This window comes from Halichoeres trimaculatus, unplaced genomic scaffold, assembly GCF_033239565.1.
Source record: "Halichoeres trimaculatus isolate MK-OKI-2021-1 unplaced genomic scaffold, fHalTri1.1 fHalTri1_scaffold_23, whole genome shotgun sequence".
Taxonomy (NCBI): domain Eukaryota; kingdom Metazoa; phylum Chordata; class Actinopteri; order Labriformes; family Labridae; genus Halichoeres; species Halichoeres trimaculatus.
This window is the reverse complement of record NW_027437201.1, coordinates 3,767,618-3,790,983: the sequence shown is the minus strand read 5'-3', so window position 1 is coordinate 3,790,983 and position 23,366 is coordinate 3,767,618. Positions and strand designations below refer to the sequence as shown.

Below are 23,366 nucleotides of genomic sequence, written 5' to 3'. Positions count from 1 at the left end.
TTATGTTTTCTTATAGTTGTTGCCAAAATATAAAACTGTTGATAAACAACTTGACTTATTTTTATTGTTAATAAGAATAAAATGTGGCACAAAAACTTCAAACTGAATTTTAGCTTCTCAATCTCGAGGATGACATCAGCAAAAAGCTGGACACCTTGTGTAAGATAAATGTATGAATGAGTTTGCCTTTATTTACGAACTGCATGATTACAGACACTCTCATCAGCCCAAGATTAAATCAGCTAATCAGCAAAGGCTAGAACGTTAGCAGGGTAACTCAAGATTGTTAGCATGTTGCTTAAAGAGAGGGTATAATAGCGCAAAATCTTCACGAGATCCCCTGAAATGATGAGGTCATCACATAGTGATCTTCTAACTGGTTCATGTTGGAGTTACAGGCCTCAAACACCAAGGTCTGCTTGAAGCTTTCCCCTTGGGCATGAGGCTGGCCAATCAGAAGGAAGGGGGGTTTGTGGAACAGGGGGGGCTTGAAACGCAGCTTTTCAGAGAGAGGCTTTAACTAGGTGTTTTCAAAAGCACTCTTTGGTGCTATGAATCATGTAAAACTTCTGGGGATGTACCATAGACTGATTGTAAAGCCCATTAAGAAGCACGTCACCCCTCTTTAAAGTGAAGCGGCAAACTGCTAAATTAGGTGGATTTTTGGTGATTAACCTACATCTTTAATTACAATTACAATCTTGGAATTTTGTTTCTGGAATTTTGCTAACTTTCAATATATTTCACCTCTTATTTTGTTAAATTGCTTTATTTTTTTAATCTCATTTTCACGTGAGGCACTTGTTTAGTCCATAAAGCACAATATAAACATACTTTATTTTCAAACTAACTCATATTGTTTGACTTGACTTTGGGGTTAGGAGCTTCAGATGAGCTCTTGAATGTTGCTGAACATATATCTGGCTGTTTTTGTACAATATTTATGCTTCCCAGCACAATCAGAGCTTGTGTGCATCTCCCACAGTGACTCACCGTCCTCAGATGTGTCAGGTGCATGGGTTAGGCTGTGAGAATGAGCATGTGCGTGCTGTGTGTATGCTGTGTGTATGCTGTGGGGTGATTGTGGGAATTAGGAGTCAGAAAGTTGGAATGGCGGAGCAGCACTTTGCTGTTTTGTCTTTCTTTCTACACACAAACACACAAAACAGCAACAAGTGGAGCATGAACATGAATTCTGAAAAACATCAGCCATCATAGGTTATTATTGTCTTATTTTATACACTTACTGGAATCATCCCTGAAGAAAACAATGGCCGGATTTGTTTAGTGGCCATTATCCAATCTACTGCCAGGAGTGCTTCAACACACAGCATGTTTTTAAAGAGGGGGTATGTTGCTTTTTCATGACTTCATTTTAAGCTTATATCCATATTTATCAGATGAAGGAGAGCACAATATCCCTCTTTAAAGAAACATTAAAGCAGAGGCTCTTTAACATCTGAACCTCACCTTCATCTCTTCAGCTTGTCAGTAGTCACGGATGAGAAAGAAAGCATGTTCCTCGTGTCATGTCTTGTAATTATGCAATTAGTACCGCCTGTGTTAGCCGCTCATGTTGCATAATATAAGCAGCGTGCTGCAGCTTGGCTGTCACTGCACCATCTGTGGTCCAACAGGTCTCAGATTAACACAAATGTTAAATATCTCAATGATGCCAGAGCATGCTGATTTTTAAAGCAATGAAGATTTATTTAACAAATTTATTATTTCTGTTTTCTCCTTTTTTAACTTTTCAGAATAGTTTGTGTTTACATCCATCAACAGCTGAGTCATTCATAAAAACATCACCTACTACATGTGTCTGTTTTTAGCCTCAGACTCCACCACTTTATCGTCCTCATCCACACACATGCTGCATTTAGCCACCGACTGGAGGCTAACTTCATCTGCCCTGATGCTATTTAAGTTTGAAAACGAGGAAACAGCAAAGTGCTCCACCTGAAACAGTCTCTTTTACTCAGATGAAGGGTCATAGATCAGCTCTGGGACTCGGATATTTCCAGATATTTTTCCCCCTCTGAGTATCTCCTGATTCATAAATAATGGGATGTGTATTAATACGTTTTTGAATAATTCATCGGCTTTGGCAGAAATTGTGTCACAGGGCACATGTTCTATTCCTGTTTGATGCTCTTTCTCTTTGAGGAATGATCACCCAGCGAGCAGGACAGCGCTGCTGATAGATGCTCTCTGGGTTTTTGGGGAGAAAGTGAAACCTAAATTTGGAGACTTCAACGATTGATCAGTGTCAAAGAGTCGACGTGATGCCTGAGTGGGCGTAATAACTCCAGAACTTTTCTTCTTCTGCATTAAAAATGAATCTTGTCTATTTTAATTCTGCTAAAAATACAGCCCGGGTAAAGACTCCTTAACCCCACAGAACCACCAGACCAGGAATCATTCAGGCCTTTGAACGCAGGGGTAAATTAGAGGTTTGAATGTCAGAGACGGAGCTCTCCATCCTCACGCTGAAGATTCCTGACCTTAAGATGAAATCAACATTAGAGCCCTTTTATAGATAATTGAACTGAGGCATGTCATGAATCACAGATCATGAATCTTTAAACTTTGTCTTTGCTGGCGTGAAAAATGCCACGGACCATGTTTTTTTCTGTATTCGCTCATTAAAAAGTGGAAGGATAACAGCTTGGTGCCAATTAAGCCTGTTTAACTAATCTGAGGCTTCTCTTAGCACAGCCTGCATCGCTTCATTAAAGGAGGGAAAAGCAGCACAACGAGTCTGTAAGACCATATGTAGGCGACAGAAGGCCTTGGCTCCTTAAAGCACCAACTTTTCATCAAGTTTGCTAAAGCAGTCCTGAGGACACAGAACCTGGTGACGTGTTGTTTATGTCCGAGGTTTCCTTTGTGTCTCATTCTGTGCTCCACCTCTTGTTTTGTATTCTGTGTTTCCACTTGTTTCCTGTTTTATTTAGTAGTTCCTGCTCTCTGTGTGTCTTGTGTAGTCTGACCTCCTGCTCTTTTGTTTCCCGCCTCTTTATTTGCGCTAATTAGTTTCACCTGGGTCTTGTCTCACACCTGTTTTAATTAACCCTCCAGAGCTTTGTCAGTTATTAGTGAAATAGTAAGGTATCAGCACGGGTTCAACAAAAGGTGAAGAGAAACCAATTCAGGCAAAACTAAATATTCTTTAAAACACAAACTGGTAACACTTTATATTAAGATCTGTAATAAGCATTAATAAGACCTTTGTAAGTACTTATTAGATGCTTATTAACATTATTATTCGTTTATAAGACTATATAACTGCTTAATAAGTGTTTAATAAGGTCATTGTAATAGTTATTACAAGACAACTTAATCTATAAGCTATATGGAACCTAACCCTAACCCTCTTTGTTTTTTGTCTTTTGCTTTTGTCTCTCATGAGCCCTACCCCAGCCCTTCCCCTGAACCTAACCATTCGGGGCCCCATGCCTAAACCTAACCTGTGGGGCCTCACGTCTAACCCTTACAATGACCTCATTAAACACTTATTAAGCAGTTATATAGTCTTATAAACAAATAATAATGTTAATAAGTATCTTATAAGTACTTACAAAGGTCTTATTAATGCTTATTACAGGACCTTAATATAAAGCGATACCCAAAAACTCATAGGGAGCACAGCCATGAGGACTGAAGGTCATAGAGATACAGAGGTAAGGTGACACTAGCTACGTTGACCTGTAGTCAATATTCCAGTTTCTGAAACAATCAGATTAGCCCGTTTACATGTTTGAGCAAACTAAGTTATTCCTGTTTACATGATGTCCCGATCAAATAGGCGATGCACGGACGACATCTTGACGCACAGAGAAAATAGTGACGCAATGTGCGACATTCCCACTTCTTGCTGTATCCATAGCAACAGCAACAACATCAGCAGCAGCACGGCAGACTATCTGTACTCAAAAGACCAAGATTCCTTGCGAACTGAACATGCGCAGAATACAAATTCATGTTTATTTGGATAGGGACATGCTGATAGGTGTAAACATGAGCAAATATTCAGGTCAGAAAAGGAGGAACCCAGGGGGATTTTCAGGTTTTTAAAAAACAGAATATGAGCATATTCTGGTTTTTAAAAAAGGTTATTGGTGTTTACATGGCCGTGTACAACCAGGCTATTGCGAATATTCTGAATGAATGAAAGGGCTAATGACTGCATGTTAATGTAGCCACTGATGCAATGAACTGACTGAGGCCTTTTGTCCACAAGTAGCCAGGTCTATTCCAAAAACAAAAATCCCTTCCTCATTTTTAAAAAATACTTTTGTCCAAACATAACCTGGTTAATCTGCCAATAAGTGGGGCTTGAAACATGCCAAACTAGCAATGGGTACCGAATAAGGTACTTTTATAGGTACCAGCCAAATGCCGTCCATGGTACCGAGTACCGATTCAGTTAAAATCAATTGGTACCATGTTTAGGTATCTAAAAGCATCCTTGTGACTGTGACTGTGAGGGAACAGAAGAGTAGGCAATTTTCCATGCTAGACATGAACACAGCATTGCAAGTTTGTGTATTGAGAAATTAAAATGTTAAATTGAAAAACTTTGGGTTTTTATTATTAAAAAACAAACAAACATATTTATTACCACATAAGCACAGACAAAAGTATCGAAAATTGGTACCATTAATTACTGACACTGGTTACCAAGTACCGGGTCAGGGTTAGGATTAGGGTTGTGAAAGGTACCCATCCCTATTCCAAACCCATGCGGCAGTGTTTTTTCAGATGTGAAACCTGCACCAGCCAATCAGGATGAACCCCATGTCATTCAGCTGTGACGTTTGCATACATGAAACCATGAAACCAGAGTTTTCCAAAATCTTCACTTTGGCCAAAACATTTTTTTAGTGGCGTTTAACTGCGGTTTCCTGTGGATGACAGGCCTAAACCCATAAAAGTATATGCATTTTCCCAGTTACCCAGCTGCATGTGGACATGGCCTAAGGAGGGAGGAAACCAGCACCTCTTTCCCACTCAAATGCTAGAGCTACTTCAGAAACTAGCTTGTGTTTCCACAGGTGAGAGCCAGGTTATAATGTCATAAGATATGTCTCTTCATGTCTCAAAAACATGCAACTGTGAAAAGTGGGATCCTATAAGTTTGGGTCTATTCTTTTTAAATGTTAACATACATTAAGATGGTGCTCAAGTATCTGATTTGTTTTATTTTCACTCAAAGCCACACGTCACATTTTATCTGTTGATCCACAGAGAAGGAGCTGAATGATATCATGGTTATGGTCATGTTTGCGTGTCGATAGCATTTCAGTCCACTGATTTCAAAAGAATGACCCAAAAAAGTAAAAAAGCATCCCCTGATCTGAAGATAGGAGGAGGATTAGCAGTCAGCAAATCAGGGTGAATCCACAGCACGGACTCAGCACTGATCATTACAGCCTCCTTGAAAACTGATCAGAGTAAAGGAGAGAGAAATTTACAGAAACAGGAGGAATAACAAAGATACTGCTTGTGCCAGCTTGGAAGATGGAAAGGATAAATTAAACCAACAGCTGAATTTTAAGACTGCTTCATAACCCTACATGTCTGGAAACACTTTGATTTTATTGATTCTGATGTTTGAAATTCAAAGAACTAGGCTGTGCCTCAAATCACGTACACCCATAGGTGTATTTACTGATCTGAGCGCATGAGTGCGTTCACACTGACAGTACGGTAAGATGTTGTGCTCTTTGTTTTCTCAGCTGGTCACTCAAAACAGTCAACAAGTACAAAGTGTGGAATGTCAGACACTTCCCACTCTCAATGGTGGCCAACATGGTGACATAGCAGAAGGGGCAAGAATGTTTCAACCGGTGCACGGTGGTTGCAATTAATGAACAGCAGAAGAACAGCTGTGAACGGTTGTGAAGTAAGATCATCACTTCCGGAAAGTGCGAAGCAGCAGTGTTTGATTTGAGACATCATGACTGTCTTTTCTAGTAAGTGCAGAGTGTTCGCAGTGCACTTCATGAACGATCATAAACAGAAGTTCAGTGGTATCTTAACTTGTGAGTTTAATTTGTTCCCGATAGAGCTGGTAACTCAAATTATTCATATGTCAAATTAATTTTCCCCATTGAAATGAATTGAAATGCCATTATTCAGTTCTGGATCCCCTATATACAGTATATTTTTGTTGTTATATGTTTTTTAATACAGAAAATGTTATTACAAATAAGGAATACTGTATAAGAACACACTATAATAGAATGTACTGAAGTGATTTCAGAATTTAACTTGACGATCAGACGACTCAAAGATGCTGACGGAGGTGGAGGAGAAAGGCTGAACTGAATAACTGGATCTTATTCCCTGATTTTTGGTCTTTCTTCCATCCTTTCCAACTTTCATCTGCAGGTGTTATCTATAAAAATCTGTTCAATGTTTGTTTTGAATGAAGTCTGAAAGTTTTGCAAAATTACTGAACAAATGCAATCCCAACACTGATGCTTCCACTGAGAGCTAACTGCTTAAAGTGAATAAGTGAGACACAGGATGCTGGGTAGATATTGAAGTGTTCATTGTGGTGTTTGTATCTGAAGCTTGCTTGTAACCTAAATTTAAGCTCTCAACTCAAAGCAAAAAATTGGCCCAGACACGACTCATATCTCAAAAAACTCATTAGTTATGGCAAGGTACCACTATCTGATTTGAGACGCAGCAGTTGATTATAGCACACAATGAACATGGACAAGAAAAAAGCTAAGAAACAGGATAAATCTGCTCCCATTCTATCATAACCTAGCAGCCCTGGAGAATTAATTCATAGTATAAATAACTGCTGTAAAAGCCTCCATTAACCCTACATGGTCAAACACACTCTCTGAAACCGCGGGCGTTTCACAGACGAGTGAATAATAAACCAGCTGCTACCTGTTGATTCCTCACTAAGGCTGCACTAGTTACCAAATGAAGCCAAAGTGATTATTCTGCGTTGTTACATGAAGGTGCTGCAGGGTTTGTGGACAGACTGTTAAAGACTGACTAATGGCTTACAACATGATTACATTTCTCAGTAATAATACTGGAAAAGTGCGGCGTGTAGGTGTGTGGGCTCCATTATGGAATATCATGCTGAACGTGTTTTTACATTTCAAGGTGTAAAATAAGTCATTTGCACGAGCAAGGGTCTGGTGAAAGGTCAACTTTGATATGTTTTAGGGAATGTTTGTATTTTATATTTCAAGGTGTATTAAGTTTTTGAGGGTTACATTTTTCATTTAAAAAAGGTTGTAATTGGTCAGAGCTAGGGCTACACAACTCTGGCAAAAATGTGAACTGCAATTTATTTTTTATTTCTTTATTTATTTAAAAATTTTTAAAATTAAAATCATGATTCTCTGGTATTTTTTTTTGCACAACATGTTTTTTGCACTATTAAACTTTAAAAAAAGGAATATTTAAATGGTTGTTCATAGGTATTGATAAGATTTTACTGAGGCCATCTAGTGTCTCGAAGTAGTTATAACAACACTTTGAGTTATTTGGAAACTCGTCATAGTTATTCTGTCAGCCATGAGCCCACACTAACTTTTCTTGTCTCTTCTTGTTTGGATCATTTACTTGTTAGTATTTTGACATTTGGAGTTTTCAGTCTTGTTTGTTATCATGATATGTTGCTTTGATGAAAGCTGAGTTCAAAGGATGAATGCAGAATCTCAGCACACCCGAAGGCACAGGAGCACAGTTGATGATAGCTGAAATTCTGTTTCAAAACCAGTCATATCAATGTACGCTTACCGCTAGCATACCAATGTAATTTCCTGTATACATTAGCATCAAGCTAGTGTTACGTTCTCTATTCTATTAGGAATCTCGTTTGAGAGAGGAATGTTTTCTTTGTGCGTTCAGTGCTTATCTATAAAGCTTCAAGCTAAAAAAAACCCGAATCAGCGTTTTCTTGGGAAACTGTTATCATCTGCTAAGCTAAGCTAGCTGGGGTGAATAGTCGATGTAGGTCCAGCAGCTCTGGCACTTACAGCAGCTTATGGTGCAATATAAAAAAACCAACAAAAGAATCGTCGAGCAAAAAGGCTATCCATGGACTCAAACATTTCCTTATCGACTCTTAACAGGAACCACTTTTTGTTTCCCATCCCTTCTCATGCAAGTGGAGCGTTCAGAACTCACTCTTTCCTCAGCTAACTGCAGCCGACTGCAGCAGCATGCTCACGTGTTGTAAAGACGCTTTGCCATTGGTTGAGGAGAAGGCAGCGGTGGTGCTGTGTTTGGGGAGCTTTATTTACAACACAGGCTGTGAAAAAAATGCTTATGACGTATGCGTGTTAAGAAATAAGATCACATACATGTGTGAATTGAGATTGTGATCTTTAACGATTAGTGATGCACCGAGAAATGTATCTGTGTGCTTAAAATCAGAATAGTGTATTGCTTATTCATGTACTAACTGTTAGTATACTGCTGTTAGAGTACTAACGTAACCACCCGCTATTAATATCAGTGATCAATAGTAAAGCACTGGTGGTAAATGAATGTCTGGGGATTATGAGAAATGGAGCTCTTAGTTGTGTGTGAGTGCTTGGCTTGTGTTAATGTGAGCTCGAGTGCAGGGGTGGGAAAAGCTGGGGTTGCATCACAGCAGGATGTATTATTAAGAAGTTAAAGACCGAAATACAGGAGTGTCATCTCCATGAGTGGTCAACAGATATGGTCGGTTGTTCTTGGGTCTGTAAGTTGGGGATTGTCCCCTGTTAGATGACAGGAGCTGTAACATCTTTATTTCACCAAAACTGAGCAGTGAACAGGAGTTTAAAGCAGAGCTGTTCATTTATTTTTGACCACTTGAACAAAGAACTCAGCAAGAAAACAGAAGAGGACTCCGCACGACCCCGATCAATTACAATAATTAACATAATAGACTCTGCTGAATCCATAAATATGGGCCATTATGGGCTCTTGACATGCTTCCCTACTCAGCCGTTAATAAATGTTGATTCAGTTAGCTCTGATGGACCTTTCTCTGAACTGTGTTAGTGACAGTGTTTGAGTTACACACATCCATTATAACTGGTCAGTTTGAACTGCTGCTGCTAAGTTTCACTTTTCTTTACATGTTCATCCAAACATGACTCAGTTAAACTTAATCTTTAGTCTAAAGCTATTAAAGCTGTTTTGATAACTCACTTTAAAGAGGAGGTTTACTAATATTGAATCTTTTGGTTCACAAATCCTGTCAAAACACCAGAAAGCACCAAAGGTTTGTTTCTGAAAACAAGTTTTCCTGTGAGAGCACAACAAGTCCTCTGTGCCCTCGACCCCCATTAACCTCCCAAAGCGATTAAAAGCAACACGGCTGTGTTGTTTATTATAATTTCCTTATCTATGTCAGCCATAAAACCAGCGATAATTAGCTGTTCTGCCCTTTCTCTGCCTCCAGGCTCCGAACAGTTGGTTGAATAAAGAAGCTGGTTATCTTCAATGAACAGTCAAAGAAAACAAAGTTTAAAGGCACTATAAGGAGTTTTCATGTTGTGATGAGTGTTTTTTTTTTTTTTTTGGGGGGGGGGGGGGGGACATCATTTCATCACTCACTGTTGTTGCTGATGTTTTAGCCAAAGCATCCATTTATTGTTGAAGCCAATGAATGGGACGCAGGTCTTTTTTTTTAACGCTACTCTCCGATGTTTGGGACAGCCGTATCTTTTTGTAGGATGGATGGCGATGAGGTGAAGTATTGATTTGCTTTCTTAACTTAAACGCAACAAAGACAAAACTTGAAACTCCGATTTATGATTGTAAGCTAGCTTAAAAAAAGTCACCAGGTGTACCAGTTTAGTGTTGGCTGTTACAGCTCTGGTGTTGTGGTGTGTGCCTGGTTATGCTAACGTGGACACAATTTAACTCTTTGATCTTTAAAAAGGCAGTGGAGCATCCACAAGCCTGTGTGATCATAAAGTCCAGCACATAGCTTTTGAGCTAATGTACCTAGCAAACCTTGTTGCAGAGTTTTTTCTGTCTCAAACAAAACTTCATGTAATTTTTTTTAATCCTGCTCCAACATAGGCAATGTTACATGAATATCATACAAATACACCTGAACAATTTTTAAGACTAGTTAGAAAATCGCAAGAATTTGCATTTTGCAGTGTTGGATCCTGAAAGTTTGGCATTTTGTGTATGTCTGTTATTACAGTGAGGATGCAGTGAGCAACTTTTTAATATCGGGAAGCAATACCGAAACCTGGGCTTTGATATCACCCAATATCGATACAATTCAATACTGGCTGTCAGGGGCAATCAGGGACTGTTTTGTCCTTTTTGGTAATTTTCTGCTTGATTTTGGGCCTTAATTTTGGCCATGTTACTCAACATGGAATATTTGGTAAGTAGGTGTTTTCATAGAATAATTTAAAAATTTAGATTTCATATTTTTTTCTACAACACACTGGAGAGACATTTATGACCCTTTGAGGTTAACAGGAAATAAATGTCCTCTACTGAATGCTTCTAAAAAATAAAAAAAAACATTTTTTTTCTGCTTTGTTTGCTTAAAACTTTCAGCCAACCCCAGTTTTAGTTGAATATACACCAAATGTTAAACTATTTCAATTATTTAAACTCTATAAATGGCTATTTGATTACATGATGCCAGTGTTTTTATTTTATTTATTTTTTTAAACCAACACAAAAAACAAACTGATTTATTTTCCAGAGGATATATGTTTGAGGACTAGGAATTTATTTTGATCAAACTTAAACATACATCAGAATAGTAATGAAGCTGATTTTGATACATTCTTTTTTTTTTTTTTTTGCAGTGTCGGATTCTTAATTTATTACCCTTTCAGTTACTTAGAGGACTAAAATGTCCCATAGAGTTCCATTATAATCACAGTTTTTTTAAAACACAGTCATTACACAATATAGTTATTCATTCTCTAATTTCAGGGTTTTGTTTTAGAAAAATAGTTTGAATTCTTTTATTTTTCTGTTTTTACTATGAGATGGGACACATTTTCCATTGTTCAACAATTCACTCACATTTCTTAATGGTAAACACAACATTGAAAATACAAATGGCAATTAAAATGTTAAAAACTAAAAATAATAAAATAATTGGTGTTTTTGATTAGGACTGAAGTTGATTGAAATAACTGGGGAAAAAAGAGGCAAAAAAAGTGAATCTGTTGTTTTCTCTTTCTCTTATGTCCTCAAAGTGTAATAAATTAAAGCAACCCTTGAGGCCTAGTTTTGGTTTAACATTATCAATTCCTTAATGTAACGATAAGACAAAATTAAGGTAGTGCATGCAGGTTTTTGTTTCGTTTTGTTGGGTAAGCACAGAAGAATCTAGAACTGTGTTAGATAGACTTGATTTGATATTGTGGATACTGTTGTCTGGTCTGACATTTTGAATCTGCATCTGGCTGATATCTGGCACCAGGATCAGATCAGTTCAGCCCTAATTTAAAGAAAAAAAAACTCGTCTTGCTTGTTTACTAACAATGTGCCACTCCCAGATGAGTGCCGACTCACCAGGGCCCTGTTCTACGAAGCAGGTTCAGCCTAGCGAGATAGCCTTGGAGCTACCTCGCTTAACTGAGAGCGGTAGCCGGCGGTCTCACTACACGGTTTTACGGTGCTGGTTATCAACCTCATAAGTGGATCCAGCTAGGCAATGAGCGCGTGCACGTAATAAGGCGGAGCCCGCTGCATTTGACCAATTGCGAACATGGAGCAGTCTGGAGCGTCAGAGCAGGCCAGAGAGAGAAGGACCGCATACTCCACACAGGAGGAGCTGGAGGTGATCATGAGGAAGTATGACGAGGTGAAACATGTAATTAACGTTAAAAGCAACACCGTCACCGCTGCTAAAGCACGGAAGGAGTGCTGGCAGAAAATTGCTGACAGTCTAAATGTGTAAGTGTAGTGCAAATAAAATCTTTTGTGCCATTATCACCCTGAAATAGCACTGTTCACCATGTACTCTAACTATAACATGCAACATACCTAATTTATTTCTTAGATGAATTTATTCATTTGTTCATTCCTATCGAGTTAACATTTTTTTTGTGTGATATGTAGCCCACATGAGCCCTACATGAATTCCTGTCACAATTTTAATTCGTGCAATAAAATATTTTCATGGAACAGAAGTATTGGCATTGAAGATCTTATTAAGGCAATGAGAGTTCTTCATTCCCTTTAACTACCTGTAGAAAGTGTCATGTACTACCAGCAGGTAGGTAGGAGCAGGTTAGCCGTTCAGCGTATGTTGCCATGGAGACTCGCCTCGCTGAGGAGTGATCCCGTGTCGTAGAACAGGGAATCCTGAACCTATCCTCAAAGCTACCACGCTAGGCAGTAATCCTGCTTTGTAGAACAGGGCCCTGGACTCGCCTTATCCGCAAAGAATCAGACCAAAACAGAATTCACAGGAATGACATTTCTCTTACTAAAAATCTCATTTAGCTATACAGGTCAGAAAAGCGGCAACAGTGACACTGTTTCAGAATCAGAGAAAAACTCCTTATAGTGGCTTTAATATCTGCAACCTCCCAGTTGTTTTTATTGTCACTGAAGTTTGGACACACATTGCTTGATAGATCAGATCAGTTCAGCCCTAATATTTTGTTCTGCTTCAGCCCAAGGGGGATCAATCAATAAAAGAATATTCTATTCTATTCTATTCTATTCTATTCTATTCTATTCTATTCTATTCTATTCTATTCTATTCTATTCTTAATGTAAATCTGCTGGAGACTATTTACAGCAGCAGATTGATGCATGTTTTACGGTGAAATGTGCATTTGATGATGATTTTGTTCTTCTCAGGCATTATGTGTGTGGATAATCAGTTTTATTTACGTGAAGATTTCAGAATGTAATCACAAGAGAGGAAGATACAACCTAATGATGAACGCGGGCCCTGTGGTTTATTTTAGGATGATCCTGGATGCATCATTATCCTGTTTGAATACTCTGCTTCGAATCTGCAGCTAAAAATAGTCCCCACAAATTCTCCATTTCCTCCTGCTGGGTTAGGAACTGCTCAAAGCTACATCGACTTGTTGCTTATGAAAATGGGTTTTGATGTTCTTGCTGTAGTCTTATGTTGGTCATGGTTGTGCTCTCTGTCCGGCTTCAGTCTGATTTATGGTGGAGCACATGTTGCATAGTTGCGTGCCTGGAGTTCTTTGAAGCTGATGTCCTCACCCAGGCACACACAAAGGCCCAGTCTGCACCTGCAGCATGTGGCCGGCTGGGATCTCGGACATAAACACCACAACTACAAAGACGGCTGTAGTCTGTGCACATGGTGTATACATTTATGGAAACTTGTGAAGTGTTGCAGCTTTGAAGTGTGAGTAGTTAATTTGAACGTCTTACTCCGTGAAGTGCATCAGCTAATCCTTCCTGAGTGGGAGAGACCTCGGGGGGAGTGATGTGTGACACTGTCAGAGCAGAGAGGAGCAGGGTGTCACAGGGTGAAGAGTCAGAGTTGTGTTAGCCTTGAGTCTGGGGCTAACCCCTACGTCCTGTCTCGATTTCCTAAAGTGAGAATCATACAAGTCCCAGCACACAGACAGATAGACAGGTGGAGAGACAGACAGGCAGGCAGGCAGGCAGGCAGCCCACTCAGTGGAGCAGAAACAACAGGAGCTCAGTGGCTGCCATGGATACACTCCTGGAGTCTGTGTGTGCTGCTCTCACTCTGTATGTTTACTGTAAGCATGTGAGCATGCATGTGCGTGGGTTCAGCTCGGAGGCCTTGAGCGTGGTGGCTGTAAAGAATGAGGCGTTTATGTTTTTGAAGTGGTAATTTGGGGTGTTGAGCAGTTATTCATGCTGTGTTTCTTTCAGATCCGTCAATCAAATCATGTAGGAGGTATTTACATAGTTTGGATTTCTGTGGGTGGTTTTAAACTCAGTTTATGTTGAATTAAAGTTGATCTCACCAACAGTGTATAAGCGATGACTGCGATGAAGACTGTAATGTACCAGTGTCCATCATAATGACAGAGTGTTGATTAAATATAAAGATGGACGGCTCATCTTCATTCCTGCTGTACACGACTGGGCCTGGGAGTCAGTGAGGCCTTCACCTGCTTAGGTATGAGACCCTTTAAAAATACGGGATAAAATTTTTCTATATTTATTAAAAAAAAAAAAAAATAAATCACATGTACTTTTGGCAGGAATTACAGCCTCAATTCCTTTCTTGATATAATGCCACAAGGATCTCTCCAAAGGGACCTTCACAGAGTCATTCTGAAGCCCCTCCTTTGATATCTTGGCTGGGGTCTTAGGGTCGTTGTCCTGCTGAAAGATGAACCATTGCCCCAGTCTAAGGTCTAAAGGTCTCTGGATCAGGTTTTCATCCAGGATGTCTCTATACTTTCCTGAATTCATCTTTCCCTCAATCCTGACTGGTCTCCCAGTTCCTGATGCTGAAAAACATCCCCACAGCATGAAGCTGACACCACCATGCTTCACTGTAGGGATGGTATGGTCCAGGTGAGGAGCGCTGCCTGGTTTCCTCCAAACATGATGCCAAAGAGTTTAATCTTTGTCCAATCAGAGCAGAGGATTTTCATTCTCATTGTCTAAGGAGCCGTTGACATGACAATTGTTTTAGGGTGAAACGCAAAAGTTTTGTTGGGTTTTGGCCTCGCGTTTGCTAGGAAACGGTGTTTAAAATGCAAACTTTTGAAAAAGGCCTCCAGAGTGGGATTTTTCCTAAAACCCTGCCGCCACCGTTGCCGTGTAATCAGTAAGCTGGCTCTTTCAGTGAAAACGCTGACGCCATGCTATGCTCCGCGCAAGCGCATACAACAGTCCAACAGTACCGTTGTTTTGATCGTCACGGACTACCGTGTTGTGCATGTACTGCTGTCTCTGCTGACTGTTTTTCAACAAAATGAGCATCTGTTGCTCCACTTATGCTCTTAGTTTTTACCGAAACACTAGATGATTGGGTCAACTCTATTTCGGTAGAGATCTCCCAAGGTGGCGTCTGGACAAGACAATTATAGCACCACCTGCAGGCCTGGAATGCTTACTACAGTGTTTTCAGTCCATCAGCATTTCCATGTAAACACAGTATTTTTTCATTGCGTTTTAGAGTTTTTAGATGAAATGTTGTGTCACTGGGCCTAGGAGTCCTTCAGGGGTCTTTGGTAAACTCCAGGTGAGCTGCCATGAGCTGGTTAATAAGGAGTCCCTTTAGTCTGGCCTCCCTAACATTCAGGCTTGATTGGTGGATTGCTGCAGAGATAGTTGTCCTTCTGGAAGCTCCTCCAGAGGAACCTTGAAGCTCGGACAGAGAGATCTTCAGGTTCTTGGTCTCCTCTTTGACTATAGCCGCGTTTCCACCAAGCAGTCCAGGTCGGTTCGTCTCGGTACGGTGCGCTTTTAGCGGCGTTTCCACTGACTCATCCCGGGATGGATCCTTAAAAACCGAGACGAGCCGTCCCACTTTTTTGGGACCCTTTCGTATGGGTGCCAGACTGAACCGATCCACTATCGGGAGGTGGAGCAACACACTGCAGACGGTTGATTGGTCAAAAGAATCGTCACTTACCCCGACAGCGGCTGCATTTCTCCTGGCGGCACACAGACTTCTCTGAAACGAAGCTTGATTTCACTTTGTATCAAAGAGCTACATGACAATCACAGAGAGGACGAAATGCTGCATGTCTTCCATCCGTGCTCTTTGTTTACTGTGTCGCGTTTTCTTCTTTGTTGGATTTAATAGCGGGGTAAGCTGCTACGGCGTCCCGCTATTGTTTACCAGCTGCGGCTTCCTGCATCCGGCTTACACGCCGCCCACCACGAGAGGGCACAGTTTGCTGTGGAAACGCAAACGGGATCAGGCTTAACTGTCCCAAACCGTCCCATACCGTACTGAACCGACCCGGACTGCTTGGTGGAAACGCAGCTTAAGGCTCTTCTCCTCTGATCGCTCAGTTGAAATGGGGGTCCAGCTCCAGGAAGAGTCCTGGTGGTTAGGAACTTCTTCATTCACAAATGATGAAGTCCATTGGGCTCATTGGGACCTTCAAAGTAGCAGAAATGTTTCTGGACCCTTCCCCAGATTTGTTCCTGGAGACAGTCCTGTCTCTGAGGTCTACAGACAGTTCCTCTGACTTCATGCTTGGTTTGTGCTCTGACATGCTCTGTGACCTATGGGACCTTATATAAACAGGTGTGTTCTTTTCCAAATTAAGTCCAATCAACTGATTAATTAACCACAGGTGGACTCACATCAAGCTGCAGGAACAACTCGAGGATGAAACAAGATGAAGCTGAGCTCTGTTTGGAGTTTCAGGGCAAATGCTGTGAATACTAATGTACATGTGGTGTCTTAATTTTTTTTCACTGTGTCATTATGGGGTTTTGTGAGCGGAATTTTCAGGGAAAAAAACTTAATTTATTTCATATTTGAATGAGGCTGTAAAAACAAAATGTGTAAAAAGTGAAGCTGTGGGCACTTTGGGAATGTTCTGTATAATCTGGACTTGATGAAATGGCGATCACTGTCCTCCAAAGTCAACATCAGGGCAGGGTACCCAAATGCTGCAGCAAAAAAAAAAGAAGAAGATGGATTCCTGGCACAGAATTTTTCAAGACCGAGTGAATCGATGGTGAAATCCATTCAATCAGTGGTGATACTCAGCCCTAGTTTGAAAGAAATAGATTCTATTTCCAGGGTCTGTTTTCTCTTCTCAGTTTCAATAAGACAACTTAAAACTTGAAGATATTATGCTGATTTTTATCCTCTATCTTATTCCCTTTAGGAGGTCCATCGGCTCACCACAGGCGATGGCATCAAGCGCACAGACAAGGATGACCCGGCGGCTAGCGAGGTGGGCTGGATGACCTCAGTGAAAGACTGGGCTGGAGTCATGATATCAGCTCAGACGCTGACTGGAAGAGTCCTGGTGAGTTCACATTCAGTTACCATCCTGCGTCTCATCTCTGACTGACGTCTCCAGCTACTTCAGTCTACACGTAGCATGCTGCCCGTTGAGACGTCAGCGAGATGCAGCGTGACAGCCGATCACCGTCACCTCCAAACTCGCTTGTGACAGCTCGGCGGTGGGGTTGAACTCCAGCGTAGTATATCTGTCCTTGGAAAATATTTGTTACCATAAGACAGAGCCGGGACAGGAAATGAATCAGACAGGCCACAACTCAGGCACGCTTGAATGTTCCTCGAATTTATTTCTGCCTGTCTGATGCATAAATTTAACGTTTTGAAGAGCGTGGCTTATCTCTCAGACAGGGAGGCTGATTAATCAAAACAAAGTGAGGGCAACAAAGAGGAAAGGTTTAAGGAGTGTATTCAGGTCATTCACCCCATGATGCCGAACGAACAGGAGGAAGGAGGCGGCGTGTTCGGCCTTCAGCCCCATGGAGACATCACGCTGTGTTGACCACGTTAGCCGCTAGCTGCTAGCTTGTGTGTACTTTTCAGTTTATGAGAGTTTGATGAATTGGCTACAAGTTCCTGGCAGAGCCGCAGCAGCAGCACGAAGGATTGATGGAATAAAATGACATGAGTGGGAGTCAGGCGCCAAGGTTTGCCGCAGTGCTTCGGGGGGCTGATCCCACTTTCACCCACTCCCCTCTGAATGTGGCGCAGCATCTCCACTTGGCTCAGAGGAGTGAGGGGTTGTTAATCATGGATGTTGGCTCTGCAGCCTCATTCATTATTATGATTTGATGTGGAAAATTAACAAAGCTCTTAGCTTCGGACGTAAACGGGTGTTTACTGCTGGGGAGGGAAGTGAAAGGAGAAGTATTTTTCAGCCAGTGTGAGTTTCGGTCACGAGTTCTGCTCTCTGACTGTGAAAAACACCGCATGGGAAGTGGATTTGGGACAAAATCAGCACATTTGTATGAGATTGTTTCTGCTTTTTGACAAATGTTTTGATTTCAAAATCCAGAGTAGTGTCAAAAAGGTCAGGACACGTTTAACCCTCTGGCCCTGAAAAACAACACAACCCTTTCTTCATGATTGTGGCAGAAAATGCTCATCTAACAGAGGGACCCAGAATTTGGGGGATTTTGTGATTTTGGCTACATGTACAGCAAAATGTCTTAATCAACATCAGTTCTTGCCATAAAATAGAAAATATTGACATCTTATTTACTTTTAAACCCTTAAATCCTAGTTTGTTTGCACAATGCACCTGTTGGAAAGCCCCTCAAAATTCACTTTATTAAAAAAATATTTATGCTGCGTCGCACCAATAAGTCTTGTGTAAATAATAACACGGTCTAAAATATGTAATTGATTAACAGCAACACTGATTGAAATTCATCTTAACTTTTTGTGCAGTGACTGAAACACATAAAATCTCCACCTCTAGTTTATATTCTGAAAACTTGATAAAAGTCATAAATCCTAAAATATTTATTCATTTTTACCACTTAAAATTTGTAATTTGTTCCAGTGTTTAAAATTGAAATTTCATTTAAATTCAGAATTTTAACTTTTTAAACCCCTGTTAGATCACAGAAAACAGTTTGTATATAAAAGGAAAAAAATCATTGAATTATTTTTTTAACAAAAAAATTAATGCTATTTGAATTAAGTTTTTATCCATTATTGTATCTTTTTGTTGAAAAAAAATAAGCAGTAATGCTTAATTTTTGTGCAGTATTTGAAAAACATAAAAACTCATTCTCTCCATAAAAGTCACAGAAAATGGCCACATCTTGTTTCCATTCTAAAAATGCAATAAGTCATAACTCTCAAAACATTTATTCACTTTCACCATTTGATTTTTTAAATTTGATCCATTCTTTGTTATTTAACTTTTTTTTTTAAAAATTAAATTCAGAATTTTAACCTTTTAAACTCCTGTTAGATCACACAACACGATATGTATATAAAATGAGAAAAGCATTTTTATTTTTTTTTGTTACAAAAAAAAGGTATCCGAATTCGGTTTTTATCCAGCATTGTATCTTTGTGTTGGAAAATAATTAGCTGTTGTAATACATTTTTGTGCAGTGACTGAAAAACATGAAAATCCTTTTTTTTCACGAAAGTGACCAGAAATGGCCACCTAGTGTTTAAATCCTGAAAATGCTATAAAAGTCATAAATCTCAAAACATTGGTCACTTTCACCAATTGATTTTTAACATTTGTTTCCAGTCTTTGTTATTAAAATAAAATTTTTATTTAAATTTAGAATTTTAACCTTTAAAACTCCTGTTAGATCACACAAAACAATATGTATATAAAATGAGAAAAGCACAATTTGTTTTTGTTACCAAAAATAAACGCTATCCGAATTAGGTTTTTATCCAGCATTGTATCTCAGTGTTGGAAAATAATTAGCAGTCAATGTTTTTCTGTCATATTAAATTTTTGTTTAGTGATTGGAAAACATAAAAACTCATTTTTTTCATCAAAGTGACCAAAAATAGCCAGCTCTTATTTACATTCTATAAATTCTATAAAAGTCATACATTTTTAAAATATTTGATAATTTTCACCACTTGATTTTTAAATGACATGAGCTGTAAAATACTATATGATATATACAAAGAACCTACAGTGTCGAGTTTGTAATAAAAGGGAATTCATTTGATATATTTTATGTGCTGGAGTTGAAAAATTAGAATTAGAGATAACACAGATTCTTGGAAAATTTCAGCCCAGCTGCATCAACACAGCTAAAATGGTCACAAAAAGAAAGTGAAGTGAGCACAAAATGCCAGGCTGGGGGCCAGAGGGTTAAAGAGACAGAAACATCATGCTAGAAAAGATGACATCACCGGCTCCACCAGCATCCTGCTTATCCTTGCTATCAACTCTCATCCACTACACTCAACTTGTGTGTGTGTGTAGCTGAAGTGTCCAGTCTCAACGATGGCATCACACAACTGTTTAGCAAGCTGCTCGTCTGTAACCATGGAGACTGCAGCTTACCTAAACATGGCAGATGTGTGTTTTCTATGTCAGCTTGTTGAGGAGGGGGGAAATTAAAGCCTATTTTCAGGCCATCTGAGGGGGGATCTTTACACTGGCTTAGATGAATGGCAGCATGTGTGTGTGTGTGTGTGTTTTCTGAGTACACCCAAGCTGCTATCCCACATCTTCACCCACTGTGTTGTCTTTAAAAATATTCTTCATGAAAGTGGCCTATTTCCTCTTAACACTGCTCATTCTGAAAAGCCTTTCATCACAGAGTGTTAATCATTTTACCTGCAGCCTTTCTTTGTCAAGACCGATCAATAGTTTTTTTCCCTTTACGTGAAAATTCTTTTTAAAAATGCACTTACTGTGAATGCGTTGACTCAAACACATCCTGTAATTAACTCCAGCAGTGTACTCTACAGAATATGAAACTGGTGCAGATATTTGTGTCAAGGAGAGAATAAATCTTCCCCCCCAGAGAGACAGAGGCATGGATTATGCAGTGGGGAAAAAAAGGCTGGGAAGCAGGATGTCTGCAGTGTTTTGAAATTTGGATGTAGGTTTATGGATCAGGCAAACAAACACTGGTTTATGTCTCCACAGATTTAATTACTTTAAGGCTCTTTCCAGGCTAAAACTGTAGCTACAGAGTGCGTCACAGAGAAGCAGGAAAGAAAAAGAGGAAATAGAATCAAACTAGAAATAAAGCTTAGAGCACATACTATAAAACGTCAGGGTAGAGAGTTGAGAGTAGGACGTAGAGATGGGGATTGATAAGATTTTAGTGATAGCAGTGCCCTTACTGATTCTGCTTATCTTTAATCTTTATCTATTCCCTGATCAATTCCTCCTGTCAATTTTCCTCCATACAAAATGTAGCTTTAAAGATTTTCTGTGTCAACAACATTTTATTGAGTTTATAAGTAAATGAATATGAAATTGATCACTAGCAGTGGCGAACTTAGCCATTTAGGGGCCCCTGCATAGACCGGTCTAATGTACCTTATATCTATTACTGCTAATCCAGTATTTTCAATACGTACAAATAAACAGCAACGCTATTTATTGAAGTGTGGGCTCACATAATTTATTTTTTATTTTGCCCCCCTGCATAAGTCTGTTCCCTGGTTTGGGCACCCCAGTCTAAAAAGTCTGGACACGCCCCTGTCTGAATGTCAGTTGGCGAACCAGCTCATTTGTGTTTTGTCGCCAACAACTAGGCTGAAGTATGAAAAAAGAAGCTTTCCAGCAACAAAAAATATTAATAATGCCAGTAAAAATAAAATCAGCAATATACTGATACATGTCCCATATACTGTGATGAAAGTTGAAATTCTGTTGTTAAATTGAAGTTATACTGACGTATGCTAACCACTAACACATCAGTACAATTTACAATATATGTTAGCATCAAGCTAGCGCTATTTTTCCATATGGTTTTGGGTCCATTAGGAGATGTCAAACATGTTGAATGTATTGAATAGGAATCTTGTAAGACAGAGTAAAGTTAATTTCTTTGTGAGTTCAGTTCTTCAGTTAAACTTAAAGCAGGAAATCCCGAATCAGAGTTTTTTCTTGGGAAACTTTAAACTATCTGCTGAGCTAAGACAGATGGGGGGAATAGTCAACGTAAAGCTAAGTTGCTCTTGTGTACTGTAAAGAATCATTAAGGGAATTGTTAAGTATAAAGGCTTATACTGTCCATGGATTGGACCCTTTCTTATTAATTGGTAACAGGAAGTGGATGTGTATCACTGATCGAGGTGACGTCTTGGTGTTTAAAGTATTCAACAGCTTTAGTTTTGTCTTATGAATATTTCTATAGATAGCTTTTAGGTTTACTGATGAAGCGTCTCATTTGCAGAACAATGTGCTTAGAACTGAAAATATCTTATCCTTCTGGTCCTGGCTCCTCCACATGCACATTAAAGAGGGGGTATTCTTCTGTCCCATTTTTCAGACATGGATATAAAGTAACGGACTACATATGTCTAGATTTTCAAACAGCCAAATGTTCAAATGATGTAGAAATCATGATGATACATTAGAGGGATGGGCCTCAAACATCAAGGTCTGACCATAACTTTGCTTCCAGAGAACTGGCCAATCAGAGGGAAGGGGGTTTGTGGTGTGGGCTGTCTTAAAGAGACAGCAGCAAAAACGAAAAGTTTCATACAGAGACTGAAATAAGGGTTAAACAACAGTGTGAGCTGTAAAAAATGTAAAGATACAATGAGGGTGCCAGAGAGACAGTATAAAGCCCATTAAAAAAACGCAAATACCCCCCCTTTCATGGTGTCTTGAACCTTTCTTCTTAACTTCTTAAGAAATACAGGAAAATATGTTTTTTGTTTTATTTTTTACAACTGGAAAACTTTTTTTCTGTTGTTTGCAAAGTTGCTAAACAAGGTGAAAACTTGCTGTGTGGCCCAGAAAGTAGAAAAGAGGGAAAGTATTCAAATAAAGAGATTCATGACTTTGTGATATCACAGAAAATAATAGAGCTCAAACCTACGTTTGGCTGCAGATTTGAATCTCTGTGATGCGTGATTTTAATCTCATACGTTTCCATCCTCTCCTTTTAAACCCTGGCCTGCTGAGCTGTATTCTGAACATCAGCAGGCCTCGCTCTGCTCAGTGTCCCTGGCCGCACGTGGAGCTGTTTACCTCTGCCTGTTGATGCTGAGTGATAAACAGGTGCAGTGTGCCCTGTGGTCGCTGCTCCGGCTCAAGCTTCATTTGCCCGTCTGGCCTTCCATCTCAGCAGATTGTAAAAGATCAAACCTGGCCTTCAGGGTTATTTGATTAGCGGGGAGGACACTTCCTGATGACCTTTCAGTCTGTAAAGGTTTATCTGCTGGAGATCAGCGCTCCTCTCCTCTTTCACTCCAGCAGTGAGGGCCTCGTGTTTACAGAGCATAAAGACGTGGTTTCCCCCAGATTTGGGACACGGAAGGATCCCATCTGTCAGTTTATGCATTATTGCATTTCCCTTCCCCCCTGAGTCACTTTTGCATCATACAGGACTACCCTCCCTCTTCCTATTCATTAGAAACGTCCTCCCTTCAGTGTTTGCTCGCGTCAAAACAAACAAAACAGGCTTTGGGGGCTAAACAGGTGGCTTCAGCTTGTACCGGAGCCAAAATACCCAGCAGGTGTCCTTTAATATCATGCATCTATTACCTGTTAAGCTGCTCTTTTCCATCACCATGAGCCTCTGAGATGGGAGGAGCGTGATGGAGAAAATCAGAGGTCAGTGCATTCTGGACCAAATGTGATTTCTCTTATGTGATGGGACCCTGCTGAGCGACATTTAGCCCACTTGTGCTCTTTTCCACAAGTCCACAGGGGGGCTGGGATGTCACAAAGCTGTTATTGTGGCCAAAGAAAGGTTTTCTATTAATGGAGCTCAGAGCGTCTCTCTGGCTC

At 39.9% G+C, this 23,366-nt stretch overlaps 1 protein-coding gene and 1 long non-coding RNA gene across 12 annotated transcripts in view; one reads left to right on the top strand and one right to left on the bottom strand.

Moving 5' to 3' along the window:
- The window catches only part of LOC141785562 (calcium-activated potassium channel subunit alpha-1a-like), a 145,894-nt gene that overhangs the window by 6,140 nt on the left and 116,388 nt on the right, over window positions 1-23,366 (top strand). For all 11 annotated transcript variants that reach the window (XM_074663926.1, XM_074663922.1, XM_074663920.1 and 8 more), the window contains exon 2: window positions 16,800-16,943. In XM_074663926.1, the coding sequence (XP_074520027.1) occupies window positions 16,800-16,943 (144 nt within the window). The remainder of the gene's footprint in view (window positions 1-16,799; window positions 16,944-23,366) is intronic.
- LOC141785563 (uncharacterized) overlaps window positions 1-23,366 on the bottom strand; it is a 138,734-nt gene that overhangs the window by 5,564 nt on the left and 109,804 nt on the right. The gene's annotated exons all lie outside the window — the stretch shown is intronic.